Source organism: Hyperolius riggenbachi, chromosome 9, assembly GCF_040937935.1.
Source record: "Hyperolius riggenbachi isolate aHypRig1 chromosome 9, aHypRig1.pri, whole genome shotgun sequence".
Taxonomy (NCBI): domain Eukaryota; kingdom Metazoa; phylum Chordata; class Amphibia; order Anura; family Hyperoliidae; genus Hyperolius; species Hyperolius riggenbachi.
Genome location: NC_090654.1, coordinates 146,079,463 through 146,103,537, shown reverse-complemented (window position 1 = coordinate 146,103,537; position 24,075 = coordinate 146,079,463). Strand labels below are relative to the sequence as shown.

At 43.8% G+C, this 24,075-nt stretch overlaps 1 protein-coding gene across 1 annotated transcript in view; it reads left to right on the top strand.

Moving 5' to 3' along the window:
- The window catches only part of COPA (COPI coat complex subunit alpha), a 329,230-nt gene that overhangs the window by 186,652 nt on the left and 118,503 nt on the right, over positions 1-24,075 (top strand). Inside the window, exon 18 of the mRNA XM_068253599.1 lies at positions 21,387-21,549. Coding sequence (XP_068109700.1) covers positions 21,387-21,549 — 163 coding nt within the window. The remainder of the gene's footprint in view (positions 1-21,386; positions 21,550-24,075) is intronic.

The following is a 24,075-nucleotide window of genomic DNA, read 5'->3' as shown; positions in this document are numbered from 1 at the left end:
TCTCCACCTGCTTCCTGTGGTCGGTTGCCCCTCTGCAACCCACCTTTGTGAGTAGTGTCTTACTTTTATTACGTTCAATTGTTTTTGACATACTACACCATTGGGCTCCCACTTTTGTCTCCTGTATCTTTTCACTAGAGGGTGTTTTTGACACCCACATCCCACTACAAATGCTGCTATCTAGGCTAAATGCAGCCTTTCATCTATGTGCTTTCATTTTGGTATGATATGCCTGTAGGAAGTGTCACTGATAATAACTGCAGTTTCATTCCTATGAGAATCTAGTGCACACAGAGCACACAGGGATCATATTACAGCCACAGAGCTTCTCTCTCAGGAGCAGCAGCCCCTCCCAGTCATCACAGCTCTCAGTATGCAAAGCAGAAGATCTAAGCCAGGAGGGGGAAGGCTTGGGCTTGAAAAGACATCACAGAAGAGTGACTCAGCTATAATGATTCCAGGTCAAACCTCGACTGAATAGTCGATGGATTCTTATCACAGTTGCTAATAGACTAATTAAGCAGATAACAATGAAACTAAAAGCAGGGTAGGTGTTTACTGTCATGTTCCCACTGATAAATGTAATAAAATACATGAGGGTGCTTCATCTCTGGTTCTCTTTAACTGTCTATAGCTGTTACCCGCCATCAGGGCTGTGGAGTCGGTACAAAAATCCACCGACTCCGACTCCTAAATTTAGGATTCCACCGATTTCTCGACTCCGACTCCTCTAATTTGCATATTACAATCTTGTTGATTGAAAGTATTTTTTTTTTTGAGAGGTAGCATCATTATACTTAACAGGACAAGTAATTAGGAGGAGTGCCCCTTATCTGACATTTACACAACCCTTAGGGTAGTCATTATGGGGGTGAGCCCAATTACTAAAACTGGCGGGACCAGATGGCCATAAGGCCACCCGCCAGTGGAGGTACATAATGTAGTTGGTTTCCAAGAAGAGAAATGGCTATAAGTAATAACCTTTAACCTTAACATATAGAACATAAGGAAGAGACATAACAAATTAAGGTCTAAGCATTATTCGCTAACGACAGATTCTGATGTCATCATTGAATACAGAGAAGAAAATTGCATATACATAAACATAAGCCAGGGGTTTATAACCAAGATTTAGGGATAATGTAGTGTTCAGATGTAACTCCTAATCTAGCTCTGATCTTTTGCTCTAGTTGGATGTTTGAACGAGTAGAGGATAGTACATGTCGAAATACCAAGTTTTCCTGGGATTTCCAGTTCGAAGAGATTGTATAGTGTGTGTTCAGGATGAGATGGGAAATAAAGGGTTGTAGATTGGGAGGACTTTTATCTATGTCAACCATCAATGATGCTAAAGAAGGGCATAATTTGAAGCCAGGAAGGCATGTTCTGCTAATATGAGATTCTACTTTTGTCCAAAGTGGTGAGACTTTAGGACAGCTACAAAACATATGTAGGTAGGTACCGGTGTCAGAGTTGCATTTCCAGCAAGTCGGTGAGGCATTAGGTGCAAATGAGGCAATCTTCCTTGGAGTTATGTACCATCTATAGAGAATCTTACGGGACATTTCCCAGTGGGAGTTAGATTTGGCCAGTCTAGAGATCATGTTGTTGGATTTGATTAGTTGAGGTACCGAGATATCTCTATGAAGGTTCGTAGACCAAATTCTGGAGTATCGTAGTAATGGTGAAGTCTTGCATGTTCTAATTGTTTCATACCAAACAGAAATGCCACCTTTATAATGGCCTTTAAAGTTAAGCATGGCTAAAATTTCAGGTTGTATAGAAGGTGGACATAGATTTTTAGAGGAGATCAGATGAAACAGTCTGTGGTAAGTAAAGAGTTGGTTTGGGGGGAGATTGAATTGGCTGCTTAATGAACTGAAGGATTTGAGTTGGTTGTTTACGAAAAGGTCAGAGAAGGAGGATATTCCCAGTTGATTCCATACCGACAGGTTTAGGTCTGGTGTGAAATATCTGAGGGCTCTTAAATTAGTCTGAATTACAGTGGAGTTAGATTTGGGAGGGGGGTGTTTAAAAAAAACTTTCCCAGGCTTTTAATGAAGCTTGTAACCGCTTAGGAATTTTAAAAGACAACTGAAGTGAGAAGGATATGGAGACTGCCATATTTATTCCCTTTAGTCCTAGACTAAAACTAGTCCTTAGTAAGAGTACTTGTAAAAGGTACAGACTGGAACAAAGAACATCTATCAGGCCCTAGGCAATGTAACTGTGGGTACATGTAAGAGTGATGTGCAGGTACTCTGCAGGGGAATAAGGAGATTCTTCCTCTATTTTGCATTCTTCATGCACAATCTGAACCAGGTTTATGGGTGATAGACAACATCTCTGTGTTCAATGTGCACAACATTTTCAGTGGATTCCCTGCAGCTCTGTGGGGAGTGCAGTGTTCTCCCCAGAATTTTTTTCCAGCCGGGTGGCATTAAAAAGTAGCCGGGTGGGGCACAACAGGTGGAATGCAGGGCCGTGTAAGCTCTGCTTACAGCATAGGAGGAGGAAACGAGCCGATATCAGAAGGGTGCTTACCAAAATTAGCCGGATGGAGGCCTGGTGAAAACACTGAGCCTCCATATGACTCTTGCTTTAATGCTAGGTACAGAGATGCTAGGTGAGATTTTCTGGCCGATTTACTGTCAGATCGATTATTTCCAACATGTCTGATCTGCTTTCTGATCGATTTCCGAGCATTTTCCGATTACTTCAATAGGAAATTGATCGTAAAATGCTCGGAAATCGATCAGAAAGCAGATTGGTCATGTTGGAAATAATGGATCTGACAATAAATCAGCTAGAAAATCTCATAGTGTGTACCTAGTAAAAGATATGCAGCATCTGTCTTAAAGTGAACCTGCCAAGTAAAAACCAGGAAAAAGTGTTTTTTGGTTGTTTTTAATGTGCTATTACAGTGCTTTTTGTTTGCTTTTAAAAAACAAAAAACAAAAATAGGCTTGATTTGCAGTACACAAATCCAGTTCACAGTGCAGGTGAAACAGACATCATATTTTTCACACATGTCCAGAGCTAGACAGTTATACGTATTGGGCATTATTAATGGTTCCGATCGACCACTATTGTTCCGTCAATGTTTTGGGGGTTGGTTCCTCTACCAATCATCTGATTGGTAAGGTTTTCATTATTTGTGGACTCCATCGTTGTGGAGCCACAAGGCTCAGCATGTCCTACAGATTAAACTGACAAGCTGCAAACTCACTAGATATGAACTGGTTGTTTTTTTTTTTTGTTTTGTTTTTTGAGAAAATGCAAAGCTCAGCATGGTCTGATAGGACATGCTGGCCCCTTGAGATTCCAGAGGTTTATTAGTGTATCCTAAGGGTTAAAAAAAGAGGGGGTGGGAATAAACGTCAGGACAAAGCTTTATGGGAGCAAGCTGACCCTAAGGTCACAGCTTTTTTTTTTTTGCCTGTGCCTATAGAATGCCTTTTTCCCCCCTTCAGCGCTGCTGTCTGTGTGCTCTGTTCTTCGGATCTTTTCAATGATTCGGATGATTCGAATCGGGTCATTGAAAAGATCCGTATCTTTGATCCGAATTTCGGATCATTTTACTAGGGAAGCATTCGGGGGTGAAATGACTAGCAGGACAGGACTTTCCCTGCAGGTGGACAGAGAAGGGGAGGGGGGTTGGGGACAGAGAAGGGGAGAAGATGGACAGAGGGCAGGGAGTGGACACAGAAGGGAGGAGGGACGAGCAGAGAGCAGAAATGTTTGTTTGCACACAATACCCACATGCTGCAATCATATGCTTTACATATATTTCACCTATATGTTCATCCGTATACTTTGATTGCAAACGTAGCACAGTGAAAGAAAGCATTCCCACAAGTGAAGTACAGCTGTTTAGAGCAGTGCAGGAGGATCATATTGCACAGCAATCACAGTGCCTGCCCTTCTAGCCCAGTACGCTGTCTGTAAAGTTACTGAGCTGAGCCTAAAGTTTCCAATTTGTTCGTTGTGCACAACTACAGAACAGACAGCCTATAATGAGCAGCACATTATAGCCAGTATGTGTGCTCTACACATATGTGGCAGTGGCACCAATGTCCCTCTCTCTCATCTACCTGTCCCTGCAAGGCTGGCTCCCCTCCAACAGATCCATCTCTGCTCTGCTTCCAGGACCCTGCTGCTCGCTGAGAGGGGGGCGTGCTGCTCCTGGCCCCGCCCTCTTTGCGATCCGAATCACTCATTTTGATGATTCGGATGATTCGACTCACAAAAGAGATTCGGATCATCCGAATCGTTCATGATCCGGACAACACTATTCTCTAGGCAGCCAAAACATCCCGCTCTCTGCAGCTAGTGGAGATCTGCTCCGTGCGTCTGACACCCGGGGGAGGAAGTGAGTGATTGCCTGCACTCCTCTCTTCAGTCAGACGAAAGTGCCCTAATTCACAGAGATGGGAAGTTTGTACGGCACAATTGTACGGTGGGGAGGGAGAGAGACAAGTGATACAGCCGTGAGGGGGAAAGGAGGCACTAAATACTAAGATTACAAAGCCAGACGGGCTGTAGTTTGCCCAGCTCTGCTTTAGCCACACAGGCTCCAGCATCCCTTCACGATCGTGCAGGCAGAGTGAGAGACTGCTTGTAATGTGCCTCGTTCCTGGAAGAGCACTATGTAGTCAGTGTAACAGATGGTCCCACCTATTGCCATGCCGAGCCAATGTGTACGAGCCCGCCGGAAAGCGTGAGATCTCGTACATAGAGGAGCTGAGCTTGCTGGGCAATCTGCTACAGAGAAGTCAGAACAGCGCTGGCTTTTCTAATATGCAAAATAGCAGCCAGGCGGGGCCTTATTTCACCCGGGCGGCCCGCCCACTTAATTGATCCTGGGGAGAACACTGGTGCATATGTAGAGTATAGTACTACTGTGTAACAAAGTAAACCTGAGACAGATGAAATTAAAGTTTTATACATACTTGGGGCTTCCTCCAGCCCCTTCAGGCTAATCATTCCCTCGCTGTCCTCCTCCGCCACCTGGATCTTCTGCTATGAATCCAGGTACTTGAGCCAGTCTGGCGTAGTGCGCATGCACACACTCCGCCGCCAGCAGTGTACTACACCTGCGCAGCACTATTGCGCAGGTGCAGGATGCTCCTGGCTGTAGGAACGGCACGTGGCCGAACTGCGCTGACTGGCCTAATTACCGGGACTCCTAGCAGAAGATCCAGGTGTTGGAGGTGGACAGCGAGGGACTAATTGGCCTGAAGGGGGCTGGAAGAAGCCCCAGGTATGTATAAAACTTTTCTTTTCATCCGTCTCAGGTACCATTTAATTCGTAGTCACCAAACCAAATTTTAACATATCAAATTATTTGATTTCATGAGCAAAGAGAGTGCATACATTTGCATAAATCTGCATCAACGCAGAATTATTTCCATCTCATAGACCATCTCTATTAGTGACACGGCTACACATCAGGCTTTATTCTTACAGCATAGATGTTATTTAGTATATATGTTACTGCCAGAACCCGAAGTTTGGCCACTTCTAGTTCTGGCCGGCCACTTCGGGTTCTGGCTGGCCAATGTGCGAAGTGGCCGCTGCGCTGCGGCCAATGTGAGAAATGGAATTATTCCTGTACCATTAATGTATCTTCTGGCCGCAGCGCAGAGTCGTTCGTCGCGTGCTGGCAGAAGCAATGTCTGCAGCCTCCTCGCTCTGCTTTCCTGCCGCGACGGACGACTCCGGGGGGACACGCGTGTCCCCGCCGGCTGCCCATAAGAGGAGAGAGAGGCGGGGGGAGGAGAGAGAGGCAGAGCAAAAGCCGGCGGCTTCATCTGTTACATTGCCGCCGGCTTAATTGCATTAAATTAACTAAGTTGTGATAAATTTGCCCGCTGCGGCCAGAAGATACATTAATGTTACAGGAATAATTCCATTTCTCACATTGGCCGCAGCGCTGCGGCTACTTCGCACATTGGCCGGCCAGAACCCAAAGTGGCCGGCGAGAACTAGAAGTGGCCAAACTTCGGGTTCTGGCTGTAACATATATAAGAGATTCCTGTGTACACATCATATATACTGTACAGTCACAATCAGATATGTATAGCTGACTTAAAAATACGGGGACTGCTTTATTGAAGCAGCACAAGTAACTAATTTTGGTTTATTTCATTTTTGTGGACTAAGCACTGCTATTACTGTATATATAAATTATTTATGATAACTGTTATCTGAGAAATAGAATATTTTATCATATTTTATATTTTAATTACAGTTTAAATTCATTAGGTGCATTTTTTCCCGACTCCAGGCACCCAAAATTGCCCCGACTCTCTCCCCCTGAGCGAATCCACACTGCGTGAATGTCAGTAGACAGTCCTATTCCTTTCAGGCAGCCCCAGATATGAGCACATGGCTGTCATAAGCTTGCCTCCTCATCCTCCTCTTGTACTGTAGGCAGAGTTGCACCAGCCCTGCATTCCCCCCTCGCACACCACCTGGCTACTTTTTCATGACACCCGGCTGAAAAAAAAATTCTGGTGAGAACACTGCAACATATATGGTGGCTGGGAATCAGAGTATTTTGAGGCAAAGTTTGTTGGGTGTTTAGTCCTTGATGAGGTCGTATCCATGGCGAAATATATCGGACAACATCGGCACTGAACGTGGTGACTTTTTTTTCTGGGCTTCAGCTTCCAGTCAGCAGCACTTATACTAACATTTCCCTCCGGAGCATCCAAATGATAACAATCCTTTCCACTACTCCACCTGCATGTGAACTGCATATGCCATTTGTATTCATCTGTACAGTTTTCAGCATTTGCGAACTGCATGTGCCATTTGTGCTTTCAGCCTGGAGCTTTAGTGAACTGCTTGTGACATCTGCATTTACTAATACAGCCTTTGGCAAATCCTGCATGTGCTTTTTTTTTACACCATCACATCACAGCAATGGTAAATGTAAAGCATATGCAGCAGTGCACGTCTGCATATGCTTTGCATGTACCATTCAAGCTTTGCTTTGTTTGAGCTGATCTGCGAGTTGGGGTCAGCCATAACTGTGCTGCTTTTAATCACTATTGCCCTTTTTTCATGCTGAGGGCCCTCCGAGTCTAGCCTTGGAGGAGCTACAGGATTTGGATTTGTTTCTAATTACATCGGCTAAGGGCGGCTAAGAGACACAGCATGTGTGTTTTGTGAATTTTATGGGAATTTTTGATAAAAAAAAGTCTATTTTTGAAACCACAGCATGCACCCAAGAGTCAGTCTTTTTCCAAGTGATTTCTATTAGTGATGGACTTAACCCCCTCTTGATGAGTCAAACAGTCAGTTTTAAAAATGGAGCTTTGATTAAAGAACAAGCGACACCCATGCTAACCTAGAAATAAAAAACACATATATAAGTAGATAAATACTACTTCTACTTACATAACAGATGTATTGTGCTATCCACGTAATGATTCCTGTGAATTTTGCAAAGCAAAAGCAGAAAATCCTATTGTAGGCAGTGGCCATCTTGCCAAGCTAATGCTGACATCATATCCTCCCTGACTATTGTTTTCCCCCCTCCTTTCTCTTGCTCATTGTGTATTCATTAGCTGCCCTCCTCCCAGAGTCTTATTTTTTTTTTTTCTACACATCCAATCACTGAGTCACCTCAGCCTTGCTTGTAAACACAAGTGATCAGCTAGGCAGGGAAATAAATGGAAGAGGAGGAATATATTATAGATAAAAATAACTCCCAGCATTCAACTTTTTGGCACGGTTTGGCACTAGGGCCAGTGCTCCTAAAGTATGTGATAACTCCAAACCATAACAGCAGAAAAAGTTTTGAATGCAGGATTAGCATCTTCATCACTTAATACACTAAGACCAGTTGCTGTTGAAATTTGATTTTTATGGTGACAATACCGCTTTAAACACTCAGAAAAACTCCAAAACTGTGACGTGTGTCACAGGTCGCAACCTGCTTCCTCAGGCAAATATAGGAGTATATGGGAGACATATAAAAACAACCACCAAGTTTCCCCTTCCAGAATAAATAAACAATTTCCCCTAGATCTAAAGTTATAATATGTAAACATACTTCCTATACAGTCTTGAAAACAATTGTTATATTCGTCAATAACTTTCATGGTGCCACCAGGCTATTATCCCCACCCTCTTTTTATAATCAATCAATACAGTGGGTTGCAAAAGTATTCGGCCCCTTTGAAGTTTTCCACATTTTGTCATATTACTGCCACAAAGATGAATCAATTTTATTGGAATTCCACATGAAAGACCAACACAAAGTGGTGTACACATGAGAAGTGGAATGAAAACCATACATGATTCCAAACTTTTTTTTTTACAAATAAATAACTGCAAAGTGGTGTGTGCATAATTATTTGGCCCCCTTTGATCTGAGTTCAGTCAGTTGCCTATAGACATTGCCTGATGAGTGCTAATGACTAAATAGAGTGCACCTGTGTGTAATCTAATGTCAGTACAAATACAGCTGCTTTGTGAGGGCCTCAGAGGTTGTCTAAGAGAATATTGGGAGCAACAACACCGTGAAGTCCAAAGAACACACAAGACAGGTCAGGGATCAAGTTATTGAGAAGTTTAAAGCAGGCTTAGGCTACAAAAAGATTTCCAAAGCCTTGAACATCCCACGGAGCACTGTTCAAGCGATCATTCAGAAATGGAAGGAGTATGGCACAACTGTACACCTACCAAGACAAGGCCATCCACCTAAACTCACAGGCCGAACAAGGAGAGCGCTGATCAGAAATGCAGTCGAGGCCCATGGTGACTCTGGACGAGCTGCAGAGATCTACAGCTCAGGTGGGAGACTCTGTCCATAGGACAACTATTAGTCATGCACGGTACAAAGTTGGCCTTTATGGAAGTTTGGCAAGAAGAAAGGCATTGTTAACAGAAAGCATTAGAAGTCCCATTTGCAGTTTGCCACAAGCCATTTGGGGGACACAGCAACCATGTGGATGAAGGGGCTCTGGTCAGATGAGACCAAAATGGAACTTTTTGGCCAAAATGCAAAACGCTATGTATGGTGGAAAACTAACACTGCACATCACTCTGAACACACCATCCCCACTGTCAAATATGGTGGTGGCAGCATCATGCTCGGGGGGGGGGGGGGGGGGTGCATCTCTTCAGCAGGGACAGGGAAGCTGGTCAGAGTTGATGGGAAGATGGATGGAGCCAAATACAGGGCCAACTTGGAAGAAAACCTCTTGGAGACTGCAAAAGGCTTGAGACTGGGGCAGAGGTTCACCTTCCAGCAGGACAATGACCCTAAACATAAAGCCAGGGCAACAATGGAATGGTTTAAAACAAAACATATCCACAGTATGTGTTAGAATGGCCAGGTCAAAGTCCAGATCTAAATCCAATCGAGAATCTGTGGCAAGATCTGAAAACTGCTGTTCACAAACGCTGTCCATCTAATCTGACTGAGCTGGAGCTGTTTTGCAAAGAAGAATGGGCAAGGATTTCAGTCTCTAGATGTGCAAAGCTGGTAGAGACATTCCCTAAAAGACTGGCAGCTGTAATTGCAGCAAAAGGTGGTTCTACAAAGTATTGACTCAGGGGGCTGAATAATTACGCACACCCCACTTTGCAGTTATTTATTTGTAAAAAAAAAATGTTTGGAATGATGTATGATTTTCGATCCACTTCTCACGTGTACACCATTTTGTATTGGTCTTTCACGTGGAATTCCAATAAAATTGATGCATGTTTGTAGCAGTAATGTGACAAAATGTGGAAAACTTCAAGGGGGCCGAATACTTTTGCAACCCACTGTACATGTGCATGCACACACATATGTATATATGTGCACGGACAGACAAAACATACAAGCACGTCAATCAATAAAAATTAAATGCTACAAAAACCTTTATGCATAACATTTCAATGCTTCACATTGGCAATAATGCAGGACATTTGAGTTTAAAGTATTGTAAATACTGTAAGTGCATTGTCGTAGGTTGGTGGACCAATAGAATAAGGTCCACCCCTAAATTGGGATAGGCGCAGTGTGTGAGCACAAATGGATCAAGTGTATGTCCCATGTGAGATTCTCTTTATATTTTTTGATTATGTATTTTTCGGTTTTATTTTTTTTATGCGGGTTAAACTCTATGGGCTAATGTTTGGGGTGTTTTTTTTTGTTTTTGTTTTGTTTTTTTGTTGTTTTTTTTTACCCAAACTATGGAACTATGATGTGTAGGGAAAATCGCTGTCAGTGTGGATGCCGAAGTGGTCGGTACAATAGATAGGGGAACAGAGGTGTAGGACAGTAAAGAAGCAAGTGTAGATTATCTGCAAAAGGATCAGTGAGCGCTTGATCCATGGAGGCCGTGGAGCACACTGCATCTGAATGAGGAAATAAGCCAGAGTGGGGTTATTTACGTGCGTGCCTGGTTACATCGCACCCATGCGTGATGAGGCCAGGGACTTCATATCTAAGATGGGCCATGGTCAGTGTAGATAGGGCAAAATGCCAGTAAGTGGGGGTGATACTTGGAACCATAAGCCAGTCAGAGTTGAACCGAGAACATTTTTAGAAACCCTTCCCCGTGCTGCACATTGGGGAAGGATAAAGGCAACGCACACAGACTCACCTAAAAATGGTTCCAGACGTGGCTGTTCCCTTTTTGTTTTCCCTGTACTACCGCCAGTGGTAGTGCAGAGAATAGATGGGAACAGCAGTGCTTGGATCCATTAGTAGCTGAGTCTGTGGCTGCTGCATTTATTCCTCTGCGCTGTACGCATAATTAGTGCGGGGGAGGAATCTAGCCAGAGACACAAGATGGCCCCTGCCATCAACAGAACTCTCCATAATTACTGTACTGAAACCAAAACATGGACACTACAATACATCTGTTATGTAAGTAGAGCAAGTATTTATCTACTTGCATATGTGGGGGTTTTTTTCGGGGGAGGGGGGGGGGCATATTTTTGCTAACACTTTTTCTTTAAGTATATCCAGCCCGAGTACCCCCTAGAACGATCAGAAGTACCCCCTGGGGTACGCGTACCACACGTTGAGAACCTAAGTGTTAATGCATATAAGTATTAAAAATGGGAAAATATCTGAAACTGTAAACCCTAACATTCATTACAATGTAATGGTCTCCCATGGATTGTGCTACCATCTAGTGACCCTATGACTTGACAAAGGTTATATGTAACTGTATAAGTTAAGCCCCATATACACCATACAATTTTTTGTTCGATTCGATGAACTGATTTCATTTGATTCAATCCGACATGTCTGATCGGGATTCGATTCAATTTGCTATTGTTTTGCAATGTCAAATTGAATTGAATCGAATTCCGATCGGACATGTTGGATCAAATCAATGAATCGAATCAGACAAAAAATTGTATGGCGTGGATGGGGCTTAAAATTACATAAGTTGCCTGCTTAAAGGACACCCGAGGTGCAATTAAACTAATGGAATAAACAATTGTATCGATGCTCCTACTAAAAAATACTTTTTAAGATATTCCACGGTTTTATTTAATATTTGAATCTACTTTTTAAGCTTTTACTGTTTTTGCTCAATGACACATTCATTAAAGTAAGCCAGAGCTAAAATCTATGAACCATTGACCCTTTTTATCTCTTTCCTGCTCTCAGGAGCATTTTCTGCTAGGAAAGTGTTTTATAGTTGTAATTTCTTATCAGTGAGGGTCACACTGTAGTCTGACCCAGTCCTGACTCAGACCGGAACTGCCACTTACATGCCTGATGTTTAACTCTTTCAGGCAGAGAAAGAAAAAAAAGTGTGCTAGGCACTGAACATACACATGTCTATCGCATCATGTCACGTCACCTCGGGTTCCCTTTAAAGAGAATCTGTATTGTTAAAATCGCACAAAAGTAAACATACCAGTGTGTTAGGTGACATCTCCTATTACCCTCTGTCACAATTTCACCGCTCCCCGCCGCATTAAAAGTAGTCAAAAACAGTTTTAAAAAGTTTGTTTATAAACAAACAAAATGGCCACCAAAACAGGAAGTAGGTTGATGTACAGCATGTCCACACATAGAAAATACATCCATACACAAGCAGGCTGTATACAGCCTTACTTCTGAATCTCAAGAGATCACTTGTGTGTGTTTACCTTCTGTCCCCAGCTTCTCTCATGCACTGAACATTACAGGCTTCCTGCAGACAGCTCTGCCTATGTCGTTAATTCCTCAGTATGTGACAGACCAGCTCCTTTCACAGCCTCCAGAGGAGGATTTTTATCCAGCTCTCTTCTATCACTGATAAGATAGCAGAGAAGCTGCTGGCTTATGTAAATAAAACACACACTGGAGTGTGCATAGAGGAACAGTTCAACACTGAAGAACTTGGCAGCCTTCCAGACACAGGCCGACAAGTCTGACAGGGGAAAGATACATTGATTTATTACAGAGATGGTTATAGTAGAAAGAGCTGCAGTAAGCCAGAACACATTAGAATAGGTTTAGGAACTTGTAGGATGGTAGAAAAAACGTTGTAATTTTTGTTACAGAGTCACTTTAAAACAGAAGTTATTTGCAATTTTACAGGTTGGAGTGAGCGTAGGTCTTCCACAATGCATCACTGCAGAATATGCAAAGCGTCACTTTGTTGTGCATGAAAGCCAAGCACAACTTTCAGAACCACTGGAATGCAGTCATGTGTCAGCTTGTTAACCACTTCAGCCTAGAGTGTTGAAAATCGTATGCATCCGAGCAACGTTCACCTCCCATGCATTTGCCAATAACTTTATCGCTACTTATCACAATTCATTGATCTTTATCTTGTTTTTTCCGCCACTAATTAGGATTTCTAAAGGTCCGTACACACGCCGGACTGGAGGAAACGACGGTTCCGTCGTCCCCTCCTGCTGGGCGTGTTTTCAGCAGACAGACCGGCGTGTGTACAGTCTGTCGGGAGACTGATACGGCTGTTTCTGAGCAATCCGCCTGGCGTATCGCTCAGAAACTGCCGTATCAGTCTGCAGACAGACTGTACACACGCCGGACTGTCGCTGGAACGCCCGCCCAGCGGGAGGTGACGACGGACCCGTCGTTTCCTCCAGTCCGGCGTGTGTACGGACCTTTAAGGTAGTACCCATTTGCAAAGCATTATTTTTTTCTAAATCCATTTTAACAGGAAGATTAAGAAAGTAATGGGAAAAAAATATTGTTTCTCAGTTTTTGGCCATTATAGTTTAAAATTAGTACATTCTTCCGTAATTAAAACTCATGAATTTTATTTGCCCATTTGTCCCGGTTATTACACAGTTTAAATTAGGTCCCTATCACAATTTATGGCGCCGACATTTTATTGTAATAAAGGTGCATTTTTTCAATTTGCGTCCATCACTATTTACAAGCTTATAATTTTAAAAAATATAATAAGATACTCTCTGTATGTATATTTAAAAAGTTCAGAGCCTTAGGTAACTATTTGTTGTTGTTTTTTTTTTTTTGTTTTTTTTTTTATTGTAATTTTTTTTATTTTATTTTTTTATTAAAAATTGTATTTGGGTAATTTTTGGTGTGTGAGGGAAACCGATAATTGTAAATGTAAAATAATGTAATGTAAAAAATATATGTGGGTGTAGTTTACTATTTGGCCACAAGATGACCACAGTCAAAAAAAAGTCCTGGAGCGTACGATCACACTACCAGGAACTACAAGGAGGCTGTGAAACTTTTTTTTTTTTTTTTTTTTTTTTTTTTTTCTTTATTTTGCAGAAATACCTTGGTCTCTGATTGGAGAGCGTCGGTTTTTCTGCGGGGGACTTAGATCGGTGAATGGGAATTATATTCCCATTTACTGATCGAAGGGGTAACAGCAGGCAGCGGCAGCTGCACAGTCTATCTGGATGGATATATCCGTCCAGATAGACTTAAGTGGTTAATTGTACAGAGCCACACTAATCCACCATGCATACAGACTGTTTTGAACTGGTTGGTCCTCATCAGTGCATGGCATGGATTAATGTGGCTCTATGAAGTAGGACTTATTACAGTTTGCCCGGCAAGCTCATGGTGAACCAGAGCTCCTAGGAGTGTGTAAATTAAATTCATCTCACAAATGTACAATTAGAAAAGCCTGATTTAGAAGGAATATTTTATGGGCATAAGAGAGTGAGCAATAATAATAAATGCAAGAAAAGATCAGACCTACACAATTGTGTACAAGAGTTAAAATGAGCGACTATTGACAAGCTAGCTTAAACTCAGAACTATGACTTTTGTAAGTACTGTGTGCCTGCATCACTGCAGGCTGAAAGTATCCCGGCATTATTACTACTGTTTGCAGTGTCAGTTTGCATCTGACATGAAAGTGACTCTCATACTGCAGTTTTAGGTTTCCTTTTTTTATTGTTCTTGTTTAAATGATTAATAGCCAAAGATTTCAGAGTCATCTGTAATACCCCATCCTTGTTGCCAGTATTGTATGTTAGCCCAGAAAGATGACAAATCGCTCTATACACCCTGAAGCTAAGCTAGTAGTTTAGGATTCTTGTTTGCTGTTAATTCCACTAAATGTAAATATAACAGATGAATTAATCACCTTTATTAGCCAAGTACAACAATTGTCATACCCGGAATTGGTTGTGGTTCACATGGCAATGGCAGTAGAACGGAACACGTTCATAATGTTGACAGCATGCAAGATATGGAGAGACAAGCAAAACAAGGAACATACAGGACATTACATAGAGCATAGGGGGCAGCTTGAGGCAATGCCTAGGGTGTTGGGTAATTGTGCCCAGTGATGCTAGTTGAGCGTGAAGGAGTTAGATATTGAGTTGTCCATGGGGCTATGTGCCACAGGCTGTTGGTATTGAGCTAGAAATCTGGGATGTAAGTTGAACTTGGTACTGGAGAGCCATCGGGACTCTCTAGTCCCAAGGTCAGGAGTTAAGCAGGAGAACTACTTGGGGGTGTGGGGGGGGGGATGGAAGGTGCTCCTGTACCTGGTGGTTCTTGAGGAGATGGTCCTGTAACAACGACCCAATGGGAGGAGATTGTAGAAACGGGTGACTGGATGGGAGAGTTCATGGGGGATCTTGGTGGCCCTTGTCTTTGTTCTAGCGGAGTGGAGGAGGTCTAGGGGTGGCAGGCAGTGGCGGCTCAAGCTTCAGGTTTTTGGGGGAGGGCTCAAAGGGGGCACAAGGGCTGGCAGGTGGGGCTTACAGGGGGGAATCTGATGAAATGGGCGTGGTCATGACATCATGTGGGCGGGGCTAACTGTAATGTAGTTGCACCAGCTAATGTAGTTACATAAAAAAAAATATGAAGTACATGCACATCATGACAGACAGCATTTCACCAGTAAATGCACATGACAGACAGCTTTTCATCAGTAAATGCGCATAAGAGACAGCTTTTCACCAGTTAATGCTCATAATGACAGACAGCGTTACCCCAGTAAATGCACATAAGAGAAAGCGTTACCCCAGTAAATGCACGTAAGACCGCGTTACCCCAGTAAATGCACGTAAGACCGCGTTACCCCAGTAAATGCACGTAAGACAGCGTTACCCCAATAAATGCACATAAGAGACAGCGTTACCTCAGTAAATGCACGTAAGTGACAGCGTTACCCCTAGTAAATGCACATAAGAGAAAGCGTTACCCCAGTAAATGCACGTAAGACAGCGTTACCCCAGTAAATGCACGTAAGACAGCGTTACCCCAGTAAATGCACATAAAGTTCTCCACCAAATAGAAAACCAGTATGTCTACATGTGCTTAATTAATTTTAATTATAACTTGCAAAATTGTCATACAAAAAGTGATTCACAAACTTGTTTAAAACATCCTAAAAACAACATGGCTGGCACATGGACTAAGCATTATTCCCACTGTCATTGTGAGGATCTAAGACCGCATTGGCCGCCCAGCCAAAGCCGATGCATGCCAATTGGCATGCATAGGCTTTGACTTGGCGGTCAATGTGGTCTTAGATCCTCACAATGACAGTGGGAATAATGCTTAAGTAGTCCATGTGCCAGCCATGTTGTTTTTAGGATGTTTTAAACAAGTTTGTGAATCACTTTTTGTATGACAATTTTGCAAGTTATAATTAAAATTAATTAAGCACATGTAGACATACTGGTTTTCTATTTGGTAGCGAACAGTGTTTGAGTAACCAGTTTGTCTCCTCCGAAAGCGAGTGGTGCTAATTTTTAAACATGTGGCCGCCAAAGATGTTCATTATATTCTGGCACATAAAGTTCTACCTGGTCAGGAGGGTGGGGGGACTATTTGCAGAGGCTGGGAGGGGAACCCTATCATTACCTCACCTCACTGAATCAGGAAGTCATGCAGAGCGGTATTGCTGAGGAGGAGACAGGAGTGGACCAGGCGGCTGAAGCTCCAGTGTCTGCTTCAGCCCGGAAACTATAGCTGTATCTCCCGAACGGCGCCACGCGTAAAAGGACCCCCCCCCCCCCCCCCCCCCGTTATCATTCCCTGAGGTGAGGGAATGATAAGTGTCTCGCCCCACGCTAGAGTCGGCCCTTAATTCAGGGGGTGCTTTCCGAGGGGCTTACAGTTTCTCTGCTGGGGCTTCAGCCCCGGCAAGACCCAGTGTAGCGCCGCCACTGGTGGCAGGGGCGAACCAATGATCCTTTGTGCCCCATAATAACCCTTTGAAGTTTATGCTTATCGCTAGCGTTTGTGCCTGCATACCAGACAATCAGAGGAGCACAGGATGGATTCGGTAACATTCCAAACTTTTTCAGCTGCCGCAGGAAGAATAACCTCTGTTGTCTTTTTCTGTAGTATTTTGGTGGTGTTCTGGCCCCACCTTAGGTCGTTTGTGAAAGTTGTGCCAAGGAACCAAACACTTGGTATCCCAGTGACTTCAGGACTGGGTCAAGGATGGGGGGGGGGGGGTGTTCCCTAAAATCCACAACTAGTTGAACAGTCTTTGCTGCATTGAGGACAAGCGTGTTGTCCTCGCACCAGTTGCAGAGTCTCTCGACCGGGGGCCCCGCCCCATACCATGGACCATGCGGGCTCCACATTCTGGCTATCCCAGCCTGCATGGGGGACAAGGGGTTACAGAGGCTCAGGAGGGGGGAACCCACGCCATTTTTTTTCAGATTTCCCACACTCGGCACATAAAAATATAATAAAAAAAAAAAATTTTTAAAGGACTTCCGAGGCCACAAACGTGAAAAAAGGGCCTCTAGGGCCTCCTCCCGCCGCATCATCAATATGCATGCATACAGCGGACACATCGGGAGGAGGTCCTAGAGCTGCGCAGCCGCAATCGCGTCTATGCGGGTTGCACAGCCGCGGCAATCTGTGGTGGCCATATTGAGGGGGGAATGAGAACCCGACCCGTTCGGAGGGGTCGGGACCCGACTGGGGCCGTTATTACTGCGGGAGCTATGGCAGAATGAACAGGAGGGCGCGGATGGCGTCCTCCATGGATCTGGATTATGAAAAGGTATTTAACTGGTTTCCCATTTGTGGCCTCGGAAGTCCTTTAAATATTGTTTCCTGCTAGCTTTTTAACATATCCTGCAAATTTGGTTTTGCTAGGATGTAAAGGGCCTTTGCTATTAAAGGATACCAGAAGTGACATGTGACATGATTAGATAGACATGGGTTTGTACAGTGCCTAGCACACAAATAACTAGGCTGTGTTCCTTTTTTTCTTTCTCTGTCTGAAAGAGTTAAAGATCAGGTATGTAAGTGGCTGACTCAGTCCTGACTCAGACAGGAAATGACTACAGTGTGACTCTCACTGATAAGAAATTCCAACTATAAAACACTTTCCTAGCAGAAAATGGCTCCTGAGAACAAGAAAGAGATAAAAAGGGGAATTTCTTATCAGTGAGGGTCACTGATAAGTCTAAGGGTACAAAAGCGCAGGTTTCTGCTGAACAGACCTAAATTTTCAGGCTTTGTAGGGAGTTTAAGGGGCTCAGGGCTGTTGAGTTTCGGGCCCTTACCTGCGCTTTTGTACCCTTAAAACCTAGGCCCCAATGAAAGCCTAGGGGGGATTTTAGCACTTTTGCACCCCCGTAACTCTGGTTTGCAGAGATGTAGGGAACCCAACATTGGAGTGCAAGTACAACAATATGCCTTCTACCTGCGTAAGACATGTCGTGAGAGTCAGACTTTGCTAACAGCCATGGCTGTGATTTATGTTCATCAGAATCGCCACCATTAACATTGCCAAAATAAACAGGTTTTTGTGTCCCTAGGCTATGACCTCTTTGGCCTATGGGCCCAAAAGTCACCAGTCATGATCCCCCTAAGAGTCCCTACAATGCTAGAAATTGTGCCACTGCTGAGCCATCATCCTTTGAAAAGATTTGGGATTTTTGAAAGTGAAATAGGGAGCCCAATAAAAGCCAATGGCAGAATTCAGCACTTTTTCACCCCTATAACTATGGTTGGTTATCACCCGCCGACTTTAGCAGTTAATAGCAAATGCCCCTTACATCCTAGCAACACCAAATTTGCAGGGTGTGTTAAAAAGATAGCAGGATATTTAAAGGACTTCCGAGGCCACAAATGGGAAAAAGTTAAATACCTTTTCTTAATCAAGATCCATGGAGGACGCCATCCGCCCCCTCCTGTTCATTACGCCATGGCTCCCGCAGTAATACCAGCCCCGGTCGGTTCCCGACCCCTCCGAACGGGGCTGGTTCTCATTCCCCCCTCAATATGGCCTCCACAGATTGCCGTGGCTGTGCAGTCCACATAGACGCGATTGCGGCTGCGCAGCTCTAGGACCTCCTCCTGATGCGTCCGATGTATGCACGCAAATAGATGACGCGCAGCCGCAATCGCGTCTATGCGGATTGCGCAGCCGTGGCAATCTGTGGCTGCCATATTGAGGGGGGTATGAAAACCCGACCCGTTCAGAGGGGTCGGTACCCGACCGGGACCGGTGTTACTACGGGAGCCATGGCGGAATGAACAGGAGGGCGCGGATGGCGTCCTCCATGGATCTGGATTATGAAAAGGTATTTAAATTTTTTCACATTTGTGGCCTCGGAAGTCCTTTAACAAAAAACTTATTTTTATGTGCTGAGTGTGGGAAATCTGAAAAAAAAAATGGCGTGGGCTCCCCCCTACTGAGCCTCTGTAACCCCTTGTCCCTCATGCAGGCTGGGATAGCCAGAATGTGGAGCCCCGGCCGACTGGGGCTTCGCGCCCTGAGCTATACCAGCCCACATGGTCCATGTTATGGGGGTGCTCCGGGGGGGGAGGGGCGACCAAGCCTTCCCCCCCCCCCCCTCCGGAGCCCTTGTCCAATCCATGGCCCCAGGAGGAGGTGGGGGCGACGACTCCCTGGGGGGTTTCATGGTGGCATCTGGGAGTCCCCTTTACCCATTTCCACAAAGGGTTGAATGGAATAAAAACACAACCACGAGAAAAGTATTTTATTATTCTAAATTAACCATAAATACTTACCTGTACCTTTGAAAAAAATTTCCCACGCCAATATCCTCGGTAAACGATCCAACGAATACAGTATCTTCTTATCTTGCGATCTTCTATTAAGTTGATTGAAGATCTCCAACGCCCCCCACATAGTAGAGAATGCATCCTTTGGGACGCATAGCTGCCGGTTCCCGCTGTGTCTCTCCACCTGCCTTCACCTGTCACCCTCACCTAGGCTGGCACCTGGTGCCAGCCTAGGTGAGGGTGACAGGTGAAGGCAGGTGGAGAGAGACAGCGGGAGACGGCAGCTATACGTCCGTCCTGCTCAGAACGCATTATGAACTATACTAACAGTTCATGAGTCATCCGGTTCTTTTTAATGAATCGGTTCTTTTTTTAATGAATCGACTTTTTTTCTTTATACTTTTTGAGAAAATCAATTTTAAAGTTTCAAGGTCTTTTTGAAAAAAAATGTTTTTCCTCTTGTTCCCACTATTCTACTTAACATTCCCAGCAATTTTGGTGTTTCTAGCTTTTAAAGGGGCTTTGCTATTAACCGCTAAAGTCGGCGGGCGTTTAATTTCCCCACGGTCAGGAGATCTTTAAAATCAATTTTCTCAAAAACTATAAGGTCTTTTTGAAAAAAAAATGTTCCCTCTTGTAGACACTGAAAAAACTCAGGTGTTAGACACATTGAAACATCTTTTCCATCACTTTTGTGGCCAGCATAAATGTTTCTAGTTTTCAAAGTTCGCCTCCCCATTGAAGTCTATTGCGGTTCGCAAAAGCTCCTGCGAACCAAACTTTTTGTAGAAGTTCGTGAACCGAAAATCGGAGGTTCGGGCCATCTCTAGTCCCGTGTTGGGGGGAGGTTTTGAAGTTCATGGCTGCTCTCTGGCCTTTCCATTCCCTACCACGGATTGTTGGACTAGAAGCTAATGCTGGGTACACGCTATGGGCTTGATTCACAAAGCCGTGCTAACTGTTAGCACGCTGGTGAAAAGCCCATTATCACGCCTAAACTCAGTTTATGCATGATAAAAATAAACTTGTAAAGTTTTACGTGCGCATCGCCATTAAACCCTATGCGACTTTTTCTGACATGTCCGATCTCCCTTTCGATTCTTTCGGGGCTCGATTTCTGCCAGACGTGAATGGAAAAAGATAAGATAAACGAGCGGACGATAAAAGAATCAACTGCAAAATTGAGCGGCAAAAACGATCGAGGGGAGAAACGCATGGCAGAAACGAACCGTGTGTTACCAGCATTACATCTTCAATAGGTCTGTACAGAGTACAAAACAGGCAATGGTGGGGCGTATGGTTACGTAAGAAGTCCAATGGAGTAAGATCAGAACGTCCAGCAGCACAAGTGCAAAATACATAGTTAATGTGTGGTTTAAAACGTCGCCAATACTGGTACATGTAAATTTTGTAATGTAGAGCAGAAACGGGAAACGCATGGGGGAGTACACTGCCCTTGTGAGTTTACGATATGGAGGGTAATGAGATGGGAGACACTAGGTGAGGGAGGAGAGGGGTTAGTGGATGAAGCAATAAACCTCAACATCGGAGTACGACAAATTATACGGTTGCCTAAAGAAACAGGCGGTTCAGATGAGCCATTCTTTTCTAAAAGCTTGTCTAAAGAGGTGTGGTGTAACGGTGCATTTGAAGGTTTCCAGGCCTGGGACTTCCTTGTAATCTCCTAATCGTAGTTTGCTTTTAAACGTTAAAAATCTAAATTTAAAGTTTCTGTCCCAGATGTATGACAACAAATGAACAAGATTTATCTGTAAGGTAACTGACTAAACAACTGTTTAGAAAGAGAAAAGTTACACGTTCTAGTTCAAAGTAGGCTTGGGACGGTACATAGACATGTTTCTCATCCTCTTACTGTATATGTCACATCACGATACTTTTTAAAGTATAATATCCATGTCCATATTTAGACTAATGCAGTATGTCATTTTGCATTTTGTTTCAGTGATCATGGGATAATCCGGACTCTGGATCTGCCCATCTATATCACCCGTGTCAAGGGAAACAATGTTTACTGTCTGGATCGGGAGTGTCGCCCACGAGTGTTGACTATTGACCCCACAGAATTCAAATTCAAACTAGCCCTTATTAACAGGAAGTATGATGAGGTACTCTTTACTTTATTTATGCTTACAGACCTAGGTTGTCCAGTGGCATTTGTATTGGCTGTAAGACTACAATATAGCCTTACAGAGTTTAGTTCTTTAGCCTGCCCTGAATTCCCCAATTTGTTTAGCAATACACAGTTTTGTATGCGTTGGGCTTGGTCCCTTAGATCAAGTGAAAGGAACTTTGAAGCCTCTTTTACACTTTGTGTCATATTGTGGTACTCTCCCCCACTGCAGCTAATCACAGTGGCCAATACAGAGAGTTTGAAGCCTCGAAAATTACCTGTTTTATTAGCCAGTCATTTTCAGCATTAATGGCCTAGATGAAACGCTGCATTCCCGCGGCTAAACGAGGCCTTAATCATCCCGAAATCCCCGGGGCAAGTTGCGGGTCTCCTTCCTGTTAGAGGCAAAGCTTTGTGCAGTAGCTCTGCCTCTATTTGAGTCAATACCTGCGGATCACCGCCTTCTCCCACCCCTCTCAGTCTTTTTTCAATGAGAGGGGCGGGAGGAGGCCGAGATTTGCGGTGATTGACGTGACTGGAGGCAGAGCTACAGCCCAAAGCTCTCACTCCACCGCGCAGCAAAATCCACGACTTTGAAAAATGTGGAATTTTTCCCCGGGATTTTGGGGTGATAAAGGCATTGTTTAGCTGCGGGAATGTGGCCTTTCATCTATGCCATTAATGCTGAAAAGGACTGGCTAATAAAATCGGGTAATTTTTGAGGCATCCGAGTCTCTTTAAAGTCAATGAGACATCACACGCTGCCTACAGTGCTATGTGATGCGATGGAAGTGCTCTGGACACAGCAGAAGTAGCAGAAAAATCATGCTGCCAGAATGCCAGTAGCCCCTTCTGTCACTCACCTCCCTGGGCTCAAGCACTGCCATTTTACCTTCCTCCAGGTGGCATTATAACACTTTGGTGAGATCAGTGGCGACGATATCACCAGAGTGATTCAGAGCCTCCAAGGACAGGAAGGAGAACGGCTACCGGTGTGTGGATCCCCCGGGAGGTGAGTAAAAGCTCACGGAGTCGCACTGACGTCGTCCGGACTGTACTGCCCAGGCGCAGTAGTTCTGCCACGTGCTGAAGCGCCATTAGGCAAGGTCGGCATCTGCACTGGAGGGGACCTGGAGCTGTGGCGAGGACACAGGATGGCTGCCAGGAGCTGGAGGATGCACTAGGTAAGTAGATTTTTGTTTTTTAATCACCTTGGACCTTCCCTTTAACCACTTCCCAGTTTTTTTTTTTTATTTTGCCATTAAAACCAGATAATTTTCACATCACGCTCCTCCCATTCATTTGCCTATAACTTTATCATTTCGTATCACACTGACATGATCTATATATTTTTCACCACAAATTTAGGCTTTCTTTGGGTGGTACTTTTTGGGGAGAATTTATTTTATTTTATATGCATTTTAAAGGTAATAAGTAAAAAAAACAAAACTTTTTTTTGTCCATTTGTCCTGGTTAGAACAACGTTTAAAGGGAACTTAATCTGAGAGGGATATGGATGTTTCCTTTTAAACAATACCAGTTGCTTGGCAGCCCTGCTGATCTCTTTGGCTGCTGTAGTGGCTGAATCACAGACCTGAAATACGCATGCAGCTAATCCAGTCTGATTTCAGTCAGAGCACCTGATCTGCATGCTTGTTCAAGGGCTGTGGCTGAAAGTATTAAAGACACATGATCAGCAGGAGAGTCTGGCAACTAGTATTATTTTAAAAGGACAAATCTATATCTTTCTCAGTTTAGATTCCCTTTAAATTGTGTCTGTAGTACAATATACAGTATGGTGATATTTTACTTTGACATAAAGTTGTAATTTTCCCCCAATTTAGTGTTTTGTTTTGTTATACTCTATCAGGAATTGCAAGAAGCCTTTATTTACAAAAATAACAGTAATATGCCCCCATGACATACATTTTAAAAAGTCCCCAAAGTAACCTTTTTTTTTTTTTTTTTTTTTTTTTTTTTATTTATGTATGTATGTTTGTTGTTTTTTGTTTTCTTTTATTACAAGTATTTTATTTTGGTAACTATGAGGTAGTGTGAAAAGGGGTAAAATCTATATATAATAGTGCATGTGGGTGTATTTTTACTTTTTGGTCACAAGATGTCACCACACTTAATTCCTGTGTACTGTGTACAGTACACAGGAAGTGTTTTGTGTATCTGTGTTACTTTCTCTTTGTGAATGAATACCGGCGTCTTGCTGACGCTAGGTTTTTTTCATCGGGCACTGTGATCGGCTTTGGGAACAGCTGTTCCCATTCACCGATCACAGAACGGCGGGATGACAATGGAAATTAACAGGAGTAGAGCGTTAAATAAACATGTATGCATATCTATACCCCTGGTGCGCCAGCAACGTTTTACGGGATGTTAACCTGCTTAGCGGGAAATCAGGTTCGGGATTAAAAACCGCAGCTCAGAGCGGTAATCCCATGCCAGATTGAGTTTTATGCAGGAGCTGCTGCAGATCTCTCTCTGGTATTTCCCCCCCCCCCCCCCCCCT